Genomic DNA, 15,856 nt, shown 5'->3' with positions numbered 1-15,856 from the left:
TGTTACTTGTTAATTTATTTGTGGTAATATTACTTTATGAGGTGGAGGTGGAGGTGTGTGTGTTGTATGTTGTATGTACTGTGGTGTGCACTTTGGTCCAAAAGCACGTCGTTTCATTTAACAATAAACTGAACTTGAACTAATTGTGTTTCACAATGTTATAAGCCTTTTCTTTGAGTTAGGCTTTCATGAACCACTTTTCTGGTAAAATCTATTTCTCAATGGAATGTATATTTAATATGAAATATAAACTGAGAGTTATGACATGTTTAACTCAGAGTTCCTATTCCACTTTCATTGGTTCATTCTCAAATCCTTGTAATCACTTTCATTTAAGATTAAGATTTCTGTTTTAGACTTCTCTTTTCCTTGCGTTTATTGCAAGTCACAAGTTTTACTTTAAACTGGGCACAAACAGAAAGTGATGACAAGTTATGTAAAAAAGTTTCTTCATGTTGGAATCTGCTTGATAGATAACCCTGTTTTGTTTTTCTCCAGCTACTCAGATGTATTGTCAATTGCAATTTGGTTTTGACATCTTATTCCATATCCGTTCTACTGCGGAAATGACTGATTTCCAGTTCTGACAAAGGAAATATTCAGGCAACTTTCCATTGCAATTTACAGCTCACCAGGGAGGATATGTAGAATGTCATCTCCACATGATTCTCCATAATATGTTGTTCTACAGTTGTCCATCAGTTGCAAAGTAGTCATCTTAGAATTCCACAACAACTTACAAAGTAGATGGTCAGAATTTCATAGCTTGCTTTCATTTAAAGTTTGATCAACAAAATTGGACCAAATAAAGCATTCTAAGGTTAGTGCTATTAGTTGCCAGGACCACACAAAATTGCAACTCAATTTTTTGTTGTAAAGTAGGCACATGCACTTGTCATTTCTATTTCCATTAAGAGAAATTATGGGCCTGTTTCATATGCTGCAAGTATGTCTAAGATATACACCTCCACACATACCGTGTTTCTTTTCTCCATTCATTCTGTCCTAATCAGTTGAACAACATATACTATATACTCTGCTTTAGACACTTGTTTTAAAAAAGTGTGATTAAAAGGTTCAGTCAATGCACAGATCCATAATATATATTGCTGCTCAGACTGTGGGATTTGTGGAGTTACTATTAAGTTGGCAGGTGACTAATGAGGCTTTTCAGGTGTGAGGAGTTGGAGACAGTGGCAGCTGCTCAAAGTTTTGTTGTTTGTTCCAGCCAAAGGAAGTTTTCAGTAGCAGTCTGATCACTTTTTAAAAAAAAATTATACCATATCTCACATATCATGTGTCCCTTGAGCAACACTAGCTGGCCAACCATTTCTCAGCTAGTTGACTTTGGCACCTTCAGACTAGGGTTCCAAACAAAAACTTGGATACCATTTAAAACAAACTAGAGTAACTCAATGGGTAGGACTGTATTTGTGGAGGAATGGATGCGGACATTTCGGCTTGACTGTTGATCGTTCCAGATGAAGGGTCTCGACTTCAAATGTTCTTTGCCCTCCACAGATTTTTGCCCCCATTTCCAGCATCTGCAGTCTCTTGTGTCCCTTGAGCAACACTAGCTGGCCAACCATTTCTCAGCTAGTTGATTTTGGTTGTAATAAGTTATCATACAAGACTCTGCATTGCCTCCAATACAATAGACATTGCCCACAGCAGGTAGAAAAGTCACAAAAAAAAATCCAGCAATTATAGGCTGGGCCTTACATTTCTGGATTTAATAAACAAGTTAGCGAGGCACTGTTGAGCCGCTTACATAAATTCAGGTCCAAATTCATTAATTGCTTTCAATATACACCAGCAGAAAAGAATTCTACTAATTGCTTGTGGTGAACTACATATACCTGTCTGGACATGCCCCCTGCTGACTGCTCCTGTGGCTCCTCCCACAGACCCCGGTATAAAGGCGATTGAGGCCTGAGCCCGGCCTCTCAGTCTCCAGGATGTAGTATGGTGGTCACTCAATGCTTGTTCCTTCTTCCAGTCAATAAAAGCTGATATCTTGCCTTTACATCTCAGAGTGAGTTATTGATGGTGCATCAATGCTAATTCCATTCAAAGTAAAAAAAAATAAAGGAAAGCGGAAACCATAAAATCACAAATGTCGAAGTAGGATTCCTTAAACTTGTGATGGTAATTCTTAGCCAAATCTTTCATTTCCTATTTTAAAATCTAAGACAGAATTTTGACCCAAACTTAGGATTTGTACTCTTAAAATATAACAATGAAATATGTCAACACAACTTTAAAAGTTAATAACTCTGATTGAATGCATATCTGAATTACAGAGTTCCATTTTACAAAACATTCTTTTGTTTTCTGTTTTAATGTGCCTCACAATGTTTTGTTTTCAAGCAATGAGATCTGGGATCACTGATTATACTTCTACGCTTGATATCATTATGATACTGGTGAAGGTCTCGCAATGGGCACTAGAAAACGTTCAACTTTCAGCTCAGAATATATTCAGGATAGGCAGTTGTTTGCTATACATGGAAGCTGATAACCCATTACACAAGCAGACTAGTATCTTTATACTGGCTTTTGGCATTAGATCCCAATACACAATTATGTCATTTATTTATTGAGAGATACACCACGGGATAGACCCTTCTGGCCTTTTTGGCCATGTTGCCCAGCATCCCCTCCGCCCAACAACCCCCCCAACTTAACTCTAACCTGATCAGTAGACAATTTATAATGACCAATTAACCTTCTAACTATTACATCTTTGGACTGTGGGAGGAAAAAGACGCGCCCAGAGAAAACACGTGCATTTCACGGGGAGAGCGTACAAACTCCTTACAGAGGACGCTGGGATTAAACTCTGAACTCTGACGCCCCGAGTAGTAATAGTATCACACTAAACTGTTATGCTACCGTGGTGACATCATCTAGCATTCACTACATTATCAGTGGAATTCCTGCTGATGTTATTTACCTACATAAGGCTAGTTTATCATGTTACCTGTTATTTACAATGATTGCATTACTACTAAAGATTCTGAATCACAATTCTGTCCTTCCCCAACTTAAAAAAAAAATCACTCAGCTTTAGTAAAATTGCTTCTGCTTGCTTAGTGTTTTTATTCGGCTACAAGAAAACCTTAAGATAATGACTAAAATAGTGTTCAAACTGGTTATGTTCAAAATGTTAATCTTTTTACATAAATGATTATTGAGCACATTACAAATTTTTCTAACTCAGTTTTCAAAAATTGTTTGCACAACATTCACAGTGAATAATCCGGATTGAGGAAACTTCCTGTTTCAATAGTACTTTCTGGTTATTTCTGGGGTTTTTTGAAACATTTAAATGTAGTCATGAACAATTATAAACTTAAAGCTCACTGAACAAATTGGCACTGATTTGAACATTACCATCAAATCTGTAATTACAAATTTCAGCTGAATGCAATCTTTGTTTTGTCAGTGGCCATATGACATCTTAACAGCTGATGAAATATCTCAAAATGATGAATCAATTCCTATAGAAGCTTTCCCTTCTTTACAAAATTACAAGAACATACTCCTGTATATCGGGTATATTACATTACCTTCCCTGAAACATGTTCATATTCTTACAAATAAACATATATATAAACTATCAAACAAATCCCATTCAAAAATAAGCATGTACCTTCTTTTATCCCATTAGCCGCTGGGTCCATTGTGAACTGAAACTGCGTTGTTGAAATGTGCACAATATCACTAAGTAACGGCTTTAAAAGAACTAGATATTAAATGCTTTTCAAATACATATGAGCTCCATTCAAAGGAAACAGCAAAAAAGAAACAAAACACTGAATTTCCTGCTCTTTTTCATCTGCCTTCTTCAAGAACTATTCAAAACTGATTTCCCTGTTAATTGTGATTTGCTTCAAAATTTTGGAAGGGATCCTCCCTCTCCAACTCAGTAAGGTGGAGTCAAATCAACTTGTTAACAGGCACCACTGCCAGCATGTGATATTTAAAAAAAACTAGAGTTGAAAGGTCAGTAGAACAAACAAGTGCTGTTTAATTTTAACTATTTCAGTGGAAGATTCCAAATGCAATCAGCATAGACAGAGTAAATAAATCACATTCAACTAACATACACATGTTCTGCCAACTCCATCCCAAATTGTCTGAAAGCATAAGCTTATGACCATGCAAGTTTCAACTAAGGACTTGCAACTGATGATTTAATAATTGAGTCTAATTTTTAAAACAGATTAATTCCTCCTAATTTGAGATAATTGAGAAGAACTTGACCCAATCTGTTTAGCAGCAAATAAATGTGTTAGTTGTCTTACCCAAACCTACTATTGAAATATTTAGCCTAGAAATTTTTAATGCCTGATAATAACTTTGATAGTTTTGTATTCCAACCCCGCAAAATATTCTATACACGAGGACGCAGGTATCATCTGTGTTAGAATTTCCCTTGCATGAGATCCAGAAATGGCTCTTTCCTCTGTTAGTACTACTATTATGAAATCCACAAAATAAGTTAGGTTGGAAGGCAAGGATTTGGATGAATGGAATAGAGTCCATACAGGATGCGGGTTGGGACAAAGCGTAGTGGGCAATGGTAGGTTTCTCATAGATATTAGTGTCCAACCTATCTCCAGCGATGGTGACCAAGAGATCAAGAAAGGAGGGAGGGAGTCAAAGATTAACGAGTTGAAGGCAAGGGCAGGGTGGAAATTGGCAGATGTGATGAAATTGTCTAGTTTGCATGAATGTATAAATTAACACCAAATAGTACTGGTTGAAAAAGATAAGGGAATGGGGCTGAAATTTAGAGGGAAAGAAAAAGGAGGGGTTTAGGATTTAGAGAGGATTCCGGGCAGAGGCTGGATTGAGCCTGGAGGTAAGGATAATAAGAGGAAGTGCAGGATGAAGGGGGGGGGGGGGGTCAACGAAATATCAAAGGCTGTGCCTGCACGTGAGTGGTGAACAGAGGGATCATTTGTGTCAATGTTCAGGAAACAGAGGCACAATGACAGGATACCATCAATATCAGTGGTGAGCTGGGAAAGGCAATGTGAACAGCAAGCTACCAGAGGATCAATATCACATGTAGCTAGGATGCTTTCTTCAGCAGTCTGAGGTAACCATCTGTTTCTAGCAGGCATCAATCAATCCAGTGCCCGAGAAGAATGGGGTAACCTCCTTCAGTGACTATCATCCAGTAGCACTCACATCCACTTTGAGGGGAAGCATATCAAGCCCTGCTTGATGAGTGATATGGGTCCTCTATAATCTGTCTCTATGGCTTTGCTGACGTTAATTGTTGTGGCACAACATAGTCTCAAAGGAAAAGTACAGTCAGATTTGTCTTAGGAAATGTCAGGTAGACAGTACATTCGAGGCAGTCCACATTGGAATGTACAAACAATATACAGTGTTGATAAAAAGTATTCACCCCCTTTGGAAATTTTTATCTTTTATTGTTTTACAGTTGACTGAATTCAGCTTTTTTGACACTGGTTAACAGAAAAAGACTCTTTCATGTCAAAGTGAAAACAGTAATCTACAAAGTGATGTAAATTAATTACAAATATAAAACACAAAATAATCGATTGCATAAGTATTCACCCCCTTTTAATATGACACACCAAATCATCACAGGTGCAGCCAACTAGTTTTATAAGTTTAAAAACACAAAATGCTGGCAAAATTCTGCAGCCCAGACAGCATCTACGGGAAGAGGTAGTGACGATGTTTCGGGCCAAAATCCTTCATCTAGAGTGAAACCCTTCATCCAACTTCACTCCTGATGAAGGGTTTCGGCCCGAAACGTCATCACTACCTCCTCCCATAGATGCTGTCTGACCTGCTGAGTTCTGCCAGCATTTTGTGTTTTTATTTATTTCCAGCATCTGCAGATTCACTTGTGTTGGTTTTATAAGTTATAAGTTTTATTAGTTAAATGGAAATCATCATGTACAATCAAGGTGTTTCAACTAATAGAGTAACAATACACCTGTACCTGGAAGGTCCAAATGCTGGTGAGCCAGTATCCTGGCAAAAATTACACCATGAAGACGAAAGAACACTCTAAGTGACTCCATGCAAAGGTTATTGAAAAGCACAAGTCAGGAAATGGATACAAGAAAATTTCCAAGTCACTGAATATCTCTTGGAGCACAATTATTCAATCATCAAGGAAAGAAAAGAATATGGCACAGCTGTAAATCTGCCTACAGCAGGCCATCCTCAAAAACTGACTGACAGTGTAAGAAGGGGATGAGTGAGGGAGGCCACCAAGAGACCTATGACAACTTTGGAGGAGACACAAGCTTCAGAGGCCGAGATGGGAGAGACTGTGCATACAACAACTGTTACCTGGGTGTGTTTTTAATGATGTGCAGTGTTCGGCTTTAGTCTGATGGCTAAAAAGCTCACTTCTGTTTTTTTTTGAAACATTTAAACCTAGGCAAGATAACTGTGACTTGGGAGAAGATTTGTTTTCCAGCAAGACAATAACCCCAAGCATAAAGCCAAAGCTACATAGGAGTGGCTTAAAAACAACAAAGTTAGTGTCCTGGAGTGCCAAGTCAGAGTCCACACCTCAATCCAATTGAGAGTTTGTGGTGGATTTAAAAGGGACTGTTCACTCATGATTCCATGACCACCCATCTCATGATGGTGGATGTCAGAGCTACCAGTTGATAGTCAGTAAAACAAGTTACCTTGTCTTTCTTAGGTACTGAGATGATAACTGATATTCTTAAAGCGGATGAGATTCTCATACTGGAACAGGAAGAGGTTTTAAAAAAAATACAAATACCTCCACCAGCTGATCTGTACAGGATCTAAAGATACAGGCAGGACATGATCTGGGCTGAATTATTTCAGTGAGTTCACTGGCTGATCTTGGAGGATAGCCAACAAGATTCTATTACTAAGTGAAAGAAAACAACAAACTATCAGAAAGTCAGCCTAACATTATAAAATTGCAGTGATCTGTGATGAAGGAAGTAATAATACTTTGATATTTTGAGAAAGATTTATCAAAAAAAACCTTGGCCAATTAACTTGCTGGAATTATTTGAGGATGTGACAAGTGGAACAAATCAGAAAAATCTGTGGATGTGGTGCATTTGGAAATTTGAAAGGTTTTTGATGAGGTCTCAAAGGGGAATTCATTGAACAATGTTAGATCATGACGACATAGATTGAGAATTGGTTATTGGACAGAAAACAAGAAATGGAAATAAACAACCCTTCTGACATTACTAGGCTGCAACTTGTAGAGTTACACAGGGGTTGGTTCATGGTCTCCACTTCTTCCCTTGTCATTATCAAAGTTATGCTGAGGGAATCAAATGACAAATGTCCAAGTTTTCTGATGCTATTGTATCAGGTGGACCTGTGAATAATAAGGAAGATGTAAAGGGGTTTATATAAAGAGGAGATGGTCAAACTGGGTGATTTGGTGAAAGCAGGAAGGAAACTCACTTTAAGGCATAAAAAAACTTTTTTTCAAAGGTGTTCATTTTCAAAGAGACTATACTGTGCTTGTACACCAGCCAATGAAAGCCAACATGAACATGAAGCAAGTAATTTGGAAAGAAGATATAACATTAGCTTCTATTAGAAGAGCTTCTTTCCTAGATTTCAACATCTCTGAAGATCAATTGTAGACTCAGTACACAGATATAAACACGAATAAGGCATTGCAGGTTTAAGGAGATTTGACATCTCACTGATGACCGACAAATTTTTTTAACAGATGTACAGTTGAAACATTCTACTGAATGCTGATTCAGAGACAAGTATAGAAATGCCAACACAAAGGAACACAAGAGGCTTGAGAGCAAGAGTTGGACTCAGCCAGTCCCTTCATGGGTACAGCTCTCCTCACTGTAATGGACATATACAAGAGACTGTGTCTTAGAAAGGTGAGATCTATCACTAAAGGACCCCTTTATCTATCACTATCACTAAAGGTATAAAGACAAATCTATAACTAAAGGTCATGCCCTCTTCTCATTAAGGCAGTAGGTACAGGAGCTTGAAGCCAACACTTCAAAGTTCAACAACAGCTTCTTCCCCACTGCCATCAGATTCTTGAACTGACCTGAAAAACCCTAATTCTAACTCACACTGTAATTCTTTTCACTCTTCCTCAACCTGCATATTTATTTTGCCTTGTAAGTTATATATAATTTATGCAATATAATTTGTGTTTGTTACATTACTTATGTAGCATTTCTGCAAAGAAAAAAAACTCATTTTCATGATATTTATACCCTAGGTGCATATGCCTATGACAATAAACGTGAAGAGGATTTGAATAAATGGAGTTTCATTCCAATTGTATAGGGCCATGGTAAGGCTCCTGATCTCAAGGAAGATATATTTGCCAGAGGAAGTATACTGAAGATTATTCACTGGATTGGTTGCAGGAATGACAGGTTTGTCATACAAGAAGAGTGTGTAAACACAAGAGATTGGGCAAATGCTGGAAAACTGGAGTAAGACACATACAAAATTCTGGAAGAATTCAGCAGGTTAGACAGCCTCTGTGGAAATGAATGAACAGTTAACTTTTCGGCCTGAGACCCTTCATCAGGACCATGGAGACTTAGCCTATATTCTCTAAAGTTTGGATGAACGTGAGATGACTTCTGGAAACTAATAAAATGTTTACAGGAATCAAAATGCTGAATGCAAGGAGAATGTGTCTCTTGGCTCAGCAGTGTCAAAGTTTCAAAATGAGGTGTAAACCAATTAGGACTGAGATGAGGAAAAATGTCCTTGTTTACAGAAGTGAAAATTCCAAAGTTTCACCCAAGGATTGAGAAGGCGCTGTCATGAAGTTTATTAAAAATCAAAGTTTGACAGATTTCTCAATATTAACAAAGTCATGATTTACGGGGACAATGCAGGAAAATAGTGCTGATATATTGTATTCCCTGTATGGTGATATATCTTGTTCAGTGCTCACAATGGTGTTTCATTAGATAGCAAACACAAATGTAGATTGGACAATGGTCTTTAAGACTAGATCCACTTCGTCATTAATTTTAGCTCTTCATGTGTGTAACCTGAACTGCTGATTATTTCCAGTGTTAGCTTAAGAGAAAGAAGGAAACATCGGCTGGGTAACATGAGGAGGAGTAATCAAAGGTAGATATTTTGATTAAGGACAGATGTAAATCAGTACTAACCTCTTTATACCTAGTACAAATGATAAAACAAATTGAAAATATTTTTTCACAAAATGTTAAGAGCTTTTGAGGGACAAGAGAAATAGGTCTGCTCTTTTGTTTGCATCACAAAGGGATCATAGATTTCAATGATTAGCTGACAGAATTGAAACTAATAGTACAGCTTAGTTTTTAATGAGAAACTGAAGAGCTCACACTGGGGGAAAAAAAACAAGTTTAAAGGAGAGATTAGCTTTACTGAACTGAAACTCATATAGACCTGAACATGTAAAGATTCTTTAAGGAACATTTAAATTAGTTGAGATTGAATCGATGCTACTTGTAGGTACTTTGAGACAGGTTAATATAAAGTTGAGGAAATTTATCTATTCTAGTAATGAGGAACAAGGTAATTTATGAGAGGAAGGCAAAACAAGATATTCATGGACTTCCTTAAATTGGTTGCTTTAACCAATGGCTTAAGTTTTCAAAATGGTCTGGCTATTTTCAACAGAAGCACCCAATGGCAGGTGTCTTAGCATCTGTTATGCATCTGCAACCCTAACATAGCTAGAAAACAAGGACACTTATGTCAGAATATTGTTTCTTGGTTTCATTCAGCATTCAACACTAGAATCTAACAGACCTTAGTAAACAAACTCCTACTGCTAGGTCCAAATACACCACTGTGCAACTGGGTGCTGGACTTCCAGCCATCTGACCTCAGATAGTTAGGATGCAAAACTGCACTCCCCTCCCCATCATCTTCAACACAGGTGCTCCCCAGGGTTGGGTGCTGAGTCCAATGCTGTGCATTCTGTTCATATGACTACACGGCTAAACACCCACGTAATCACACTGTCAAAAATGTCACTGTCAGGACTGTGGTGGAGTTCAACACCAACGATGAGATGGCCTACAGAGAAGATGTAGAAGAACTCGAGGCCTAGAAACATAGAAAATAGGTGCAGGAATAGGCCATTCAGCCCTTCGAGCCTGCACCGCCATTCAGTATGATCGTGGCTGATCATCCAACTCAGAACCCTGTATCTGCTTTCTCTCCATACCCCCTGATCCCTTTAGCCACAAGGGCCATATCTAACTTCCTCTTAAATATAGCCAATGAACCGGCCTCAACTGTTTCCTGTGGCAGAGAATTCCACAGATTCACCACTCTCTGTGTGAAGAAGTTTTTCCTCATCTCAGTCCTAAAAGGCTTCCCCTTTATCCTTAAACTGTGACCCCTCGTTCTGGACTTCCCCAACATCGGAAACAATCTTCCTGCATCTAGCCTGTCCAATCCCTTTAGAATTTTATACGTTTCAATAAGATCCCCCCTCAATCTTCTAAATTCCAGTGAGTATAAGCCTAGTTGATCCAGTTTTTCTTCATATGAAAGTCCTGCTATCCCAGGAATCAATCTGGTGAACCTTCTCTGTATTCCCTCTATGGAAAGAATGTCTTTCCTCAGATTAGGGGACCAAAACTGCACACAATATTCTAGGTGCGGTCTCACCAAGGCCTTGTACAACTGCAGTAGAACCTCCCTGCTCCTGTACTCAAATCCTTTTGCTATGAATGCCAACATACCATTTGCCTTCTTCACTGCCTGCTGTACCTGCATGCCCACCTTCAATGACTGGTGTACAATGACACCCAGGTCTCATTGCATCTCCCCTTTTCCTAATCAGCCACCATTCAGATAATAATCTGTTTTCCTGTTCTTGCAACCAAAGTGGATAACCTCACATTTATCCACATTAAATTGCATCTGCCATGAATTTGCCCACTCACCTAACCTATTCAAGTCACCCTGCATCCTCTTAGCATCCTCCTCACAGCTAACACCGCTGCCCAGCTTCGTGTCATCCGCAAACTTGGAGATGCTGCATTTAATTCCCTCATCTACATAAGGCTCGGGACAGACTTTAACTAACACACAGTAGAGATGGAACAAAATCACAAAATGGAGAGGAGACAGAGATAGGTTAGAAACTGATAATCTAGGAGTAGAATGCATAAACACAAAGGATGTGGTCTGAGATACAGAGAATTTCTTCAACCTTTATTCTTGTCATTGATAGTGATGGTGTTTTGAACAAGTGATGGATTTTTGATTTAAGAATGAAGTCAGTGAAATGCAGAGCAGGCTGAGTGGTCTGCTCCATTCTTACTTTGTTTATTCATGAACAGAACATCATGTGGGATGGCAGGACTAATCTCTATCCACCTTTGAATCAGTAATAGTCTTTCTATATTTCTTTCATCTTACAGCAGACAGTTAATATGTCAATTCAAAACACAAAAAATAGATGATGTACAATTTTAAAAGGATAAAGCTATTGTTGAGAATCGTGACAAAAAGTACCAGAAAAATCAATGGTAAATTTGAGTAGTTTGGTTAAATGGATTGAAATTTGCTACTATCTCCATTATTATTTTCCACTGTGCATTTCAAAAGGAGATAAACTACTAAATCATAAGAACTATTTTCAATTGGAAGTATATAAATAACTGGGAGTAAAAACTTTCCCCATTTTTGCAGTTACAGAAAATATTTTATGACAGTCTGCACAATGCTCCTCTGTCAATTGCTGCTGGGAATTTGTGAATTGACGTCAAAGCACTATTTCAAAACACTTACTTTTAATCTACATGGGCAATTTGGAAAGTGCATCTTTAGAGTATACTTTTTAAGAAATACAAGGATAAGAAGTATAATAATACAAAATGATTTAAAGGAGTTATTTGGTTATATATTTGCCTACTCTGAAGTAAACAATCACAGGTTCCTCAACCTTACAAATTTCTTGGTAGAATGGAATGCAGACATTCACACATAGCTAGCTGGCTGCCATCAATAAAATTGCTTCCTCCTGAACTTTAAGTCACTGAATTCAGTACCAAGAAACTTTTCAAGAGTCTTCCCAAAAACCTTAGTACAATTCTATCCATTGGTTACTAGTGCTATTCAAGGAGTACTTTAAAAATTGTCCCTGCTGAAGTTGTAAATCTGAAGCAATATAGAGAAGCGCAATATCCTAGGGCCTTTAAATGTCTTCTACACCACATGCCTGAACACAAACTAAACACCAGTATGAGTGGACAAATTGTCAGCAGTGTGTTAGACTTCACAGAATGTTAACAACTCAAAGCTGAATTTTGCAAAGAATGCAATTACATTTACTTCACGTACACAGTAGTGCAAAATTTGGACTACCACCTTCCAACTACGCAGAACTGGGTTCAACCCTGACCCTGCTAAAAGTTCTTCCTGTGTGGGTTTCCATCTGGTGTCCCTTAAAGAAGACAGTTTTAGAATGCATGGAACCACTGCACTTCCTGATGTATAGTTGTGAATATTTTTGTGTTTTCTTTTCAAAATGCAAAAAAAAATTCTCATTTCTCAGGCTACAACAAAAAAGTTGGAATTAGATAATTTTCTACACAACAGTTGATGAATATAAACTTCCGAAAGCTGGAGTGTCCTAAATGAGAAACTGCAGATAATGGAAATCTTGAGCAACACACACAAAACGCTGGAGGAACTCAACAGGTCAGGCACTAACTGAAGAGGGAAATGAGCAGTTGATGTTTCGGGCTGAACACCTTCATCATGTCTCAAAACATCATCAGTTCATTTCCCTCCATAGATGCTGCCCAACCTACTGAGTTGCTCCTGCATGCGAGTTACTCCTGCACTGGTAGAGCTCAAAATAATCAAGAGAACAATCACTCTGCTGGAGAGTATACTAAAAGCTTCCAAACAGTAAGTGGGAGAAGGAAAAGCAGATGAAATCAAAATCAAAATTGAGATTGGCATCATATGCACAAGTACATGTACAGTATACACAGATAGAACATAGAATAGTACAGCACATTACAGGCCCTTCGGCCCACAATGTTGTGCCGACCTTCAAACCCTGCCTCCCATATAACCCCCCACCTTAAATTCCTCCATATACCTGTCTAGTAGTCTCTTTTTAGTATTGATTGTGAACTTCAGGAAAGGGTAGTTAGGAGAAAACACACCAGTCCCCATTGAGGGGTCATCACTGGAAGGAATGAACAGCTTCAAGCTCCCAGGCATGAACATCTTGCAGGATCTATCCTGGGCCCTAAACATTGAAGCCATCATGAAGAAGGCACTCCAGCAGCTCTACACTAAACGCTTAGGAGTTTAGGAGATTTTGTACAACAAAGACCCTGACAAATGTTGATAGATGTACAGTGGAGAGCACTGTAACACTGGTAACATCACAGCCTGGAATGGACACTCCATGCCAAGAATCGCGAGAGAAGTTTGTCAATTCATCAAGCTCCATTATAGAAACAACCCTCCCCACCCCTCCTTTTTTGCTCTTGAAATAAGAACATAGCTATACATGATTAGAATTTAGTTTGAATCTTAATGTAGTTGATGCATAGAGCTCTGAGATATTTGTTCAGTAGTTAGGCTGTCAGTATAGGCACTATCCATTATTAGATAACCTAGCCTTTAATATAAGGTATTTTAAAGGTTAATGAGAAAATCTCTTGGTTGCATGAGAGGCAGGCTATTTTTTTTTTTAATTTGTTAAAGTGTTAGCTTCAGGAAAATGGCATCCATCAAATTAATTCAGGAGAACATACCCACAGTAACATTGACCTTTTCACTTTGTAGCAACTGTCAGTAATAACCTTACATTGAACAAAACACATGATGAATTGCAAGGCTGCTTAAGACTTAAAATCTCCCCATAAATATTTGGCTCAAAATACCTCAAGAACTACCTGAATTAACCTTATTCCGAAGCACAAAGTACCACAATATAGAATAATTGCTAAAAACAACACATACTATTGATGATTCTGGTTAACACAACCAAAAAAAAAGCCACATACCAGCTATTCATGCTACCAAGAGATTTTCTCATTAACTTTTAAGATACCGTGTATAAAAAAGGTCAGGTTCTCTAATAATGGATGGTGCCTATATAGACAATCTAACTACTAAATAAAATCTCAAAACTCCATGCATCAACCACTTTAAGATTCAAATCAATTTCTAATTACAGCTATGTTATTATTTAAAGAGCATAATTTCTTTATTTTGCAGGAAAGAATAGCACATTTGATTAATGCATGGCAAAACATTTATTGTATTTACTAGATTATGAGATTTAAATATTTTTTAAATGTGCAATGTTTTTGATTGCCCCCAGAAGAGTTCAGCTAAAAAAATGATAAATATTCATTGCAATGCCTTTAATGGTTATTCTTTAGCTAAATTCTAGGAATTTGATCATCCAAGATCACATTCCATCTCTGCACCTAAAAGTAGTTTGTTCTATATACTACTTTTACATGCAGATGAAAACATTAATTAGATTATGTAAAACTTAACTCCAAAAGATCATATCCGAGGAAAAAATATATTGGATAGAATATGGGGAAGGTTTGAAATCCTAGAAATTGAATCAATTGAAGTCTCTTTTATGAGCAAATAGCTCAAAAAATTATTTAGCTCTGAATTAACCCTCAAATTTAACCTAGTATTCATTTTGCAAATTAAATAGCGCCTATGAAGAAAGTGGGTTAAGTAATTCTGGGTACAATCTGTGCTCAAATGCACTGTTCTATTTTGTAGCAGCCGAATGCTTAAGGACATTAATGGATTATTAATGCAACATCCATTTCTCTCCTCACTGATGTAGGTCCAACCTATGCAATTATGGTACTATCACAATAGAAACAGGAGCTTTGTTTCCATTTTGTTATGTAAAGACTACACTGACATCAGGAGGTCTTGCTATTGAAGTTGAGTCTATACAATAACTGCAGCTGAGATACTAATGCAAGTGGTGCAAGTGGACTACTGACAACACTCCACCGCTGGAGATGTCAAAATGCTTAAACACAAAGGATGGAATGACAGCTTTGGGGCAGGAGGCAAGAACATGCCCAGTAGTGAGAAGCTGCAACCAGGGTTTTTAGATAAAGCTGTATTACTTGCAGAGGGAAAGTATTTGTTTATGAAATGCACCCGTTTTTGAGTACAAAGGCAGTCAATATCAGCCTGCTCCCTTGGGAAGCCAACAACAAGGGCAAATCCCAGTGGACCTCTCTGATGAACAATGTTTTGCAGGTTCTGATTTTCCAAGCCTGCCATCATCAGGGTTTCTTACACTTTGCAGGCAGACTTTCAGCTTCACTTTCATGCTTGGACGAAACTCTCAGTGTTTAAACCTGTGTTAAGTCGTTGTTCCTGGAATTGTTTATTAATACTTGACATATTTATTCCTTTGGTCCTGGAGTTTACTGACTTTGTAATGTAAGATTGGCAACTTTATTAGTAATATCCGACAAGAAATTATTGGTATAGATGGAAGCACGCAAGAGTTTTGGTCATGTGGTTAAATAACAAAAAAACTATTGGTTTTGAACAGAATGCTTTTGAAGCCACAAAAAGTGACAGAATGAATGCCTCCTCCTGCAAGAGCACAAATTGAGCCACGTGTCTGGGAGGGGATGACCGAGGATCACTGTGCATCTTCAAAGAACTGGAGGACACTTTATACCAATCTTCAGCTTGGTTTCCACAGGTCCATTCCAAGCTGCTGCAGCAGACTTCTTGTAACCGTGTCTCCAAATGTGCTGTTCACCACAGCATCAGAGAGACGCTATACTTATAGAGTGAATGATTTCAGTCGGGAATA

General features: G+C 37.9%; 1 protein-coding gene across 3 annotated transcripts in view; it reads right to left on the bottom strand.

Annotated features, from left to right (window-relative positions):
- LOC132394016 (tumor necrosis factor alpha-induced protein 8) overlaps nucleotides 1–15,856 on the bottom strand; it is an 84,395-nt gene that overhangs the window by 23,442 nt on the left and 45,097 nt on the right. The window contains exon 1 of one of the 3 annotated variants that reach the window (XM_059969633.1): nucleotides 3,656–3,873. The exons of the other annotated variants lie outside the window; for them this stretch is intronic. Within the exon in view, the coding sequence (XP_059825616.1) occupies nucleotides 3,656–3,686 (31 nt within the window). The 5' untranslated portion in view covers nucleotides 3,687–3,873. Of the gene's footprint in view, nucleotides 1–3,655; nucleotides 3,874–15,856 lie in introns of those variants that run through there. 3 annotated transcript variants of the gene reach the window in all.

This window comes from Hypanus sabinus, chromosome 5 (assembly GCF_030144855.1).
Source record: "Hypanus sabinus isolate sHypSab1 chromosome 5, sHypSab1.hap1, whole genome shotgun sequence".
NCBI classification, from domain to species: Eukaryota; Metazoa; Chordata; class Chondrichthyes; order Myliobatiformes; family Dasyatidae; genus Hypanus; species Hypanus sabinus.
Note: the sequence above shows the minus strand (reverse complement) of the source record. Positions and strands in the feature narration are given on the sequence as shown.